The sequence below is a fragment of the Cyprinodon variegatus genome, unplaced genomic scaffold, assembly GCF_000732505.1.
Source record: "Cyprinodon variegatus isolate N-32 unplaced genomic scaffold, C_variegatus-1.0 Scaffold0, whole genome shotgun sequence".
In the NCBI taxonomy this organism is placed as follows: domain Eukaryota; kingdom Metazoa; phylum Chordata; class Actinopteri; order Cyprinodontiformes; family Cyprinodontidae; genus Cyprinodon; species Cyprinodon variegatus.
The window spans coordinates 284,188-292,813 of record NW_015150453.1 but is presented as its reverse complement, the minus strand read 5'-3'; the positions used below and the strand labels follow the sequence as shown (position 1 = coordinate 292,813).

Below are 8,626 nucleotides of genomic sequence, written 5' to 3'. Positions count from 1 at the left end.
AATACATAAATTTCCAGAAAAATTGACTCATTTACATTTTTCCTCAGTGCGTGGGACAAAGACTCAGATGCATGGGACTCAGAATTCACCTTAAAAAAAAACGAACCTTCAATTCACCGACTGAGTCGATTCCTTTCCGTTATCATCGCAACCCCCACCACCCTTACAGGGGAACAGAAGACCTCACCTGTTCAGCCAGGCCAACAATTCCCTCTAATAACCTCCCTGTCACGGACAATACCAGTTTTGGGCATTACAGGCTAACAAAGAACCCAAACGACCCCCATTCCTAAGGGGTGGACCCGATCGTCCGGTTTAATTTGCATGTTTTCCAAGCTAAAACAAGGCTTTGTTTTTGGTCCACTCTATAAAGCCTCGAACTCGACTCTATTTCTGACATTTTTAATTAAAAAAACTTCCTTGATGGGAAGCGAAACATCTTCAAACTTGGAAACAAAGTCCAGGGGATTGTTTTTTCTTAACTTTTTTAGGAATTCAGATCTTTTCATCGAGAATCAGACGGTTTTTAACAAAATGTCAAATAATGTGTTTTATTTATGATTAGTTTGACTTTGTAGCTTCATGACAGGAAGCTCAGAGATGTGTAACCTCTCATCCTGAAGGTGAAGCTGTGCGTCTCACTGACCGTCTCCTGTGCTCCTTCCTTCAGGCCACAGCCACCAGCTGTTCCACATCAGCGCCGTGGTGGGAAGCCACTTCCAGATGGAGGGCGTCATAGCGGACATGACGTCGCGCAGGGCGTGGTTCCAGCTCCACGGGGCCATGCCGTCCTTCCTTGGGACCATCGGGGCGCTCGCCGTCAGCCTCACCCTCAACCTGGCCGTCATCGGCATTTTCAGCGCCCCGCTGCTGTGGAGGACCAGAAACGGCTCCACCCAGCAGCAAGCCTGCAAGGAGCAGTAAGGAAACAAAAAAAAACAAAAGTAAAACTAAGGACTCAGTGGCTTTCCAAAGGAAAGGTGTGACTTTCCATCAGCTGGTTTAACAGTTTTCTCACTCGGGTTATTTTAAGGGCTCATGTTTTTACCCAGCAGCTGAAGACCCGCCTTACTTTATACAGCCTTGCTCTGACGCTGACGTCAAGGAAGGTTCCGGGTTGCAGGACGCTTGCTGTTTAACAACAACATCTTATTTGAATGTTTTAAACCTCCAACCAGAAAAAAAACATCTTGAATTTAGCAAATTTCTAAAAAAAACAAAAAAAAAAACTCATCCTAAATATTCCTAACTAGAGCGACGGCCGTTTGGGGTTCTGCGAGCATAACGGCTCCGTTAAATAACGCCGCTTGGATCGGCGGCCCTTAAATGTCCGCCTTTCGATTCCCATCCCGGCTGACGGGAATTGATTTTCAAGCCGTTTGGTTTTTCTTCCTTTCTTTGATCCTGATTGCCTGCCTCATTATGAACCACACAGTCTGCCCTCAACCCGCCAGGTTACCGCGGCAGCGCCGAAGTGGCCTCTCATCCTTCGTCGTTCATATCAGCGGATGTTTTAGATCCGGTGAACTCAAACACATTTGCCTTACAAGACGTTGGTGGGATAAAAACAAACATAAAGCGGAGTTTATTATGATTATTAACATTTATTAAGGCGTTTGTGAAAACTAAAGAAAAACTCAGTTATGCTTCTTATATCTCAAGCCAGGGGACTGTTTACATTAACAACTAAAAATCTTTCCTTTTAAGCTTTTAATGGTTGTTTTAGATGCAAAATACAATGAAAAGGTAATTTTTTATTTACTCTTATTTATCTGAAAAGTAGAAAGTTCTCTCCGCTCATTTTATGATCTTAATTAGCCTAAAACAAGTGGAAAATAAAACAGATGAAGAATTTAATAAAACCTTTCCAGTTTTCAGCTGAACAGATTTTTTCGTTAACTTAGATTTTCTGTATTTTTTATTTCCTGATCTTTTTTTAGTCCTGATCTACGTGCTAAACCAGCGAATCTTAAGGAAGGGTGATGGGATAAATGTGAAAGAATAAACCATGCAATAATTAAAAAAAAAAGCTAAATCAAAAACCGTCCAATGTTAAAAATGCATTTAAAAACTGATAAAATGTATGTTTTTTTAATTATAAAATAAAGTATGTAGAGTCAGAATCCATAAACCTTCTTTGTGAAAAAGCAATACTGTTAATGTTTTTGTCTCAATTAGCATCAAAATAATAACAGACACACTTTGGAAACTAACAGAAAAGCAAAAAGTGCATAAATCCTATAAATGGTTTAAAATAAAACCAGCTGATTTCTGAAATCTCGTCTGTTTTCCACTTGTTTCAGGAGAAATTTTAGGTCTAAATGAGCAAAAATAATTTCGTAAACTCATATAAACCAGCACTAAGAGGAAAGGATTGTTTATTAGAAGCCGATGAATTTAGACTAGATGTAGAAGTTAACATTCTGCAGATGAAGGTTTTCAGTACTCCTCATTTTAACGGACTAACAGACTTAAAATCTTTCTAAAAGAGGTTTTCTTTAGCAGTAACACAAACTCTTCCTCTAAACACAAACACTGAGTCGGAATGACTGAATCGGCGGGAGAACTGTACGTGATTAGAAGGGAGCGAGGTGGAGGGGTTCAGGTCCGCGTCGGACGCTGAGGTGGAAACGGATAGAAAGTGAACAAGTAGAAAACACAAAGTAAGAATCCACTTTTTAGGTATTTCCAGGGTCGCGGTGGGCGGGGGTTTTAGCACCCTTTGCTCTCATCAGGGGTTCTTTATTTTTTCTCCTCTCCTGCTGCTCAGCGTTGGTCGTCAGGTTTCAACATTCCCACGTTTGGTCCTGTTGATTTGCTCCATTCTTTCCCCCTTTAAACACAATTCTCAGATTTTACATTTCATTCTAGCTGCATGATTTTTGGCCAGAAACTCGAACCTGGCTGACCTGAACATGACTGGATCACTGTAATGTTTATGCAGCTCATCTGTTTGGTCTCTGTGGACAGAGCCATGCAGATTACTTTTTGGCATTTTGTTTTTATATACAGTTTCTTCCAGGTTTTTTTTTTTTTTTTTTTTTTTATTACATGTAACTTAAAGGTGAGATTTTGCAGATAGATGAGGATGGTGATGTTATAGGTTAGTGGAGGGAAAAAACTATTGGTGCCTTTTTAAAGAGAAATGTGTTGCATAGCTTGTTTTTTTTTATCGCAAAGCTCTTTAACGGTATAAATACTTTTTTATTGTATTATGTATCATTTGTAATATGCTGCTTTCTTCTAATAGAAATTAAGATTAAATTAAAGCTTTTATAAAAGTAGTGTTTGTCACTGGAATTATTTTATTGTCCAATAAAGCAAAAATTAATGAGTTTCAGAGTTTCCCTAAATGTGCCGTCAGACTGCTGAAAAATCACGTTACCACCAGTGCAGAGCTCAATCTGCACTGGCAGCAGGTGCTTGGCGGGAGCGATGGTGGAGAGAAGACGACTCGGGCAAAGAGAAGAAGGTAATTCATAAGTTCTGTGTTAGCAACACAAAAAAACATTCAATCTTTTCCATGTATCTGTATCCTTTTTAGTGTAAATCTGGGTAGTGTGTTCAAATGGCCACCAGGGGTCAGTGCAGAACAAGATGCATTGTTCAAGCTGAGCAGAATTTGTCCAACTCTTCTTTGCTCATCTTTTTATTTTGAAAAAATTTTTTTTGGGCAGATTTTCTGTTGGAAATTCAGCGTTTAATTCAAAATATTTGGCTTTAAACCAAGAGTGAAACAAAACAGGAGTAGTTATTAGTTTTATAATAATAATGCAAGTTAATTTACTTACTTTATTCCAATTATTCATGAAAGTTTTGAAAAATGCCACCTTTTATATTACCTTTATTTCAATTCATTTAATTTCACATTTATATTTAAATTTTATTTCAGGCTAAAAAAAAAAAATAATAAAAATAAAAAAAAAATAAAAATTTTTTTATTTCAGACATTTCAATTATGTTATCGTTCTTTTATTTGTTTTATTTTATTTTAATCGGGGTTTATTTCCTAAAAATGAACTAAAATACAGAACCCTTTGAGACAAGTTTACTCTAATCAGTCTGGTTATAAAACGCAGCGAAGCCACGTTTTGTTTTTAACAGCTTTTAGATTTTTCTCTCTAACAACTTGTGTCGTTTTTGTCTGTTTTTGTTTTGATTCATTAGGTCCCTTTCTTTCCTGCTTCCAGAACCTCACAAGGTGGCCTGCAAAGCACAGAGTGGTTTATTATTAGCCGTAGACACGGGCCACAATGAATTGGCTCTGCCATTATCCTAAAAGAAAAAATTATTATGAGAAATCAATATCCTGTGTGCGTACATTATGAGATGAGGTGAAGGACTGAAAAGGAAAGTTTCCTGCTGCAAAGCTCTAATAGGACTTCCATTTTAAAAATGGCCTCATTTCCAGCTCTTATTATCCTCCATATTCAACATCCAACCAGGGTGGAGCCTCGAGTGCTTATTAAAAAAGGTTCATTCTGAAACCACAAAGGGAGCCTTAAGGAGACCAGGGACAAATACTACATACTGTTCTAATCCTATCTGGCTTGAATCTGCTTGTAAGACACTAGAAGAAACAATACGCCAGACACGAGGTCCTCCAAGTGGGTTTTTTTTTTTTTTCCACCCTTTGCCCCCCTCCTTCCTCCTCACCCGGTCCACCAGGGAAAGAGGGGAGAAAGGGATGATAGCATTACTCACAATCCATTACCCCTCCCTGGAGACACTCTGCATACAGAGTGATAGAGGGCGGGGAGGGAGGTGAGTGCAGGAACAGTGGGGGGGTGGAGGGGGTGTTTGTTTGCTGGAGGGGTGATAGTGAAACCTGATTATTCCTTTTCAATAACCATCTTCTGAGCATCCCAAAGAGGTTGCTGATTAGTTGGTCCAAATAAGAGAAGGTTCTTGAATAGCTTGTTAAGATGCCCGACTTTAAGTACAGACAGCAGCGCCGATCATTATTCGCTCTGAAGGGAATTTAATGATGGATTGACCGATGCAGAGAAACTTTTTTTTTTTTTTACTTTATTTTTAAGGTTCGACAGAGTCAGAAATTTACCTACGTTTACGCTCTCCGTTTATTTATTGAACTCTTAATTCAATTCAATTCAATTTTCAATTCAGTTTATTTCTATAGCGCCAAATTCACAACGCATGTCATCTCAAGGCATTTTACAGTTCAACCAGATCATCCAGTCAAATTGATACAAAGTTTTCTATCTAAGGAAAACCAGTTGATTGCATCGACTTATTGACTCAAATACAATCCCTCACACTAAGCATGCTTGTAGCAACAGTGGAGGGGAAAAACTCCCTTTTAACAGAAGAAACCTCCAGTAGAACCAGGCTCAGTGTGAGCGGCCATCTGCTGAGGCCGACTGGGGTTCAAGGAGACAGAAGCAGCTTTAAAAGGCGGCCCCGTCCAGGAAACACACAGCCAGGCAGACGAGCTCTAAACCAGCTCCCATGCCAGAGGACGAAGAGAGCACATCCACTCAGTCACGGTCAGAGAAACGGGACCACACTGGAAAACAGGCAGATCTCCAACATCTATAAAAAAAGGTGTTGATGGAAGCAGCACAGCTGATGTTTCTTTCCAGGATGGAGTCACAGCCAAACAGGAAGAGACGAGGCAAAGCTACTCTGAATAATGCAGAGCGGAAAGATTTAAGAACACGAGGGTTTTAATAAAAGAGCTGATTTCATTTAGTGTGATTTTTCCTCTCTTCTAACAGGAAACAAATTATACAAACATCCCAGCTAACTTGATTCAATTTAAAATTTTGTCAACCAAACATCTTCTGCAGGTTTGAGGTTGGGGATTTGGGAAACTAAATGATTCCTGATGTGTTTGGTCCTTTTCCCTGCTTAATTCAATTCAAATAATAATAATTAAAAAAAAACCTGATGGATTCCAAATATAGCCTTTTTTTTGTTTTGTTTTTTTTACCCAAGGAGTAATAGCTGCTGATAGTTGTGCTGATTAATTTCCTGTAGCAGCCTGTTTTATCGCGGTTCTTAAGGTGCCTTTAATTGCCAGCGCTTCCTATTGATTTGGTGAGGACATTTTTATCTACCCTGCACTGATGTCCTCTCCATGTGACTGAAACAGTGAATCCCAGTTTATTGCCTCAAAACAACTTTGCAGAGCTTCTTCATCTTCCTCGGACCATCATCCAATAGTTCTTTTTAATGCAGGGCGTCTCTGATTATGAGCAGAGACAAAAAAAAGATTGTGATCCAATTACCCATGAGGAGGTTGTTCTTTAAAGTTCAAAGTTTTTTGTTTTCTCTGACACAGCATCTGTATAATTATGATGGAGTATTAGGGCCAGGCAAGAGGGTTTTTTTCCCCTTCTATTACGAGAATGAAGTCATCATACCACAATCAGTTTCAGTAAGAAAGCTTTGAGCTCCTAAAATCAGCAACCTGAGTCCACTTTGACATCCTGCCCAGTTTGATGCTGGTGATAAAAGATTTCCTTATTTGTCAAACCAGAGCCAAAATATAACTTCACATGATGCTCCATATTCCTAATTTTAGTGAAGAAAGTGCTTCTGTAGGAGTTATTATAAAATACAACTTGTTTCTCATAAATTTTAGGACTTTATTCACTGAATATTATAACTTTATTCTTGTAATGTTACGACTTTATTCTCGAAATAAAAATAAAAAAATCTCTAGCCTTGCCTTATTCTCCGTTGTGGTATAATAATAATCCTGCTATTTAGAAAAAAAAAAAAAAAGACTTCAGCCATCATTTGTGGTTGACTGTATATATTGTAAATATATATTTTATCTTTTTTATTTTTATCTTTATTATCTGTGTATTTGGATGTGTGTGTATATATATATATATATATATATATATATATATATATATATTACTATGCGATAAGTCAAGATTATTTTTTGTGTAGTCTTCTACTGGCTGTTATCAGGTATATCTGATTGTGTACGATTGGATTTTGAGCAAAGTTTTTACCATTAAGTTATGCAAAAGGTGTCAGACGCAAAACATTTCAGAAACCGTATGTATCGTATACGATACATTTGGTATTACAGGGTTAAGCTGATTAAAGGAGAAAATATAGAGCTTATTCTGGCTCTTTGGGGGTGAGTCGTCCTTTAAGAATGTATGAAACTTGTCAGTCATCCATTTAGTCTCTTTTTCCTGCAGTGTGAATGAGCTATTTATTCAGATCAGGTGTTTTTAAGCAGCAAGAGATTAAAAACCTATTTGAGACCAGAACTGCCCACCCATAACCTAGATGTGTATTTTGGGGTCAAGTTTAGGTCGTTTTTGGCATTTTTACCTCAGTTCAATGATTTCGAATTTGCTGATTTGTAAGCAGGGGCTTTTATCTTGGTCAGCCCATGCCAAGTCTTTAACCCTTTATAGGGCAAGTTAGTGTTTTTGATCACGTGCACACCCTTAACAAATGGAGCCCCCCCCGCGTCCCTCAGTGAAGTCTAAAAGCACAAGATCTATATCCAGCCATCCAAGACAGTGCTACATGGCTGTACATCTTATTTTAGCATTTGACCAATTAGATGAGCCCTTGAATGATATATTACCTACTGGAAATTACGTTGAAAATAAGATAAAAAGCTAATAAAAAAGCTAAAAAGTAAAGTTAATAATTTGATAAGCCTAGTGAACAATTATATTTAGGTTTATAAACTAAAATTTCTACGTGCCATATGAGCATTAATGCCTTAAAGGTGATGTTGGACCCAAAAAAAATGAGTTTCTCTCACTTTCAGAGTGTTTTTCATGAATTTCTTATTTAAAAAAACACTTTTATTTTTCTTAATATATGCGTGTAGTTGGCGTTTCTTGTTATTACATTGATTTTTGCCATGAAAATATCCATATTTTTTGAATGTTACAAAGGTAATAAGATCTTGTCCTGGATTTTAATAACACTGTTGGCTTGAAATTTGGATTTTCAGTGTTTTACTGAGTTCCCTTTAAAGGTTTAAGGATGTAAACCAGTTTAAACTGGTGTAGTTTCAACAGATTTTCTTTTAGAAAACTCATTTGATCCTTTCTGGCTACCGTTGTTCCCAGTATTGTTCAAACCGACAATTGCTGCAAAATGAATTCTTTCATGCTGCAACGAGAAACTGTTCAAAGCTCTGATCTGTTGTGATGAACCATAAATAAAAAGTCCGTAACATCAAGTAAATTTCTGACTTTATTTAAGCTTGTGTAAATTTAAGAAAGGGCTACTTCAAACTTGGAAACTCAAATCTTTTTTTAATGTTGTATCATATCAGCCCGAAAGGAAAATGAATATAATAAACAAAGGAAAAGTTTTAATGTAATGATGCCTGTGATACACGTATGATTCAGAAACCTACACAGGGTTTATACATGGAGTATTTACACCAGCGGTTCGTCCACCTGATCCTGTTCTTTTTTCTCCAGTTTCACTTTCAGTGCCATCTGTCCCTCCTCCTGGAGTCGCTCTTTAATCCATCTGTTGCCTCCTGAACCATCTCAGGCTTTCACCCCCCACCCTTCCTGCTCCCTTACCAGATTTCACTGCAGTGCTTTGATTTTCTTTTTTTCTAACAGTCACATGTGAAAACCAAAAGCCACTCTGCACTGCAAAA

At 37.8% G+C, this 8,626-nt stretch overlaps 1 protein-coding gene across 1 annotated transcript in view; it reads left to right on the top strand.

The window, feature by feature from the left end:
* LOC107086563 (progestin and adipoQ receptor family member 6-like) overlaps positions 1 to 1,216 on the top strand; it is a 41,373-nt gene extending 40,157 nt beyond the window's left edge. The window contains exon 8 of the mRNA XM_015377645.1: positions 671 to 1,216. Coding sequence (XP_015233131.1) covers positions 671 to 924 — 254 coding nt within the window. The 3' untranslated portion in view covers positions 925 to 1,216. The remainder of the gene's footprint in view (positions 1 to 670) is intronic.
* Positions 1,217 to 8,626: the final 7,410 nt, after the last annotated feature.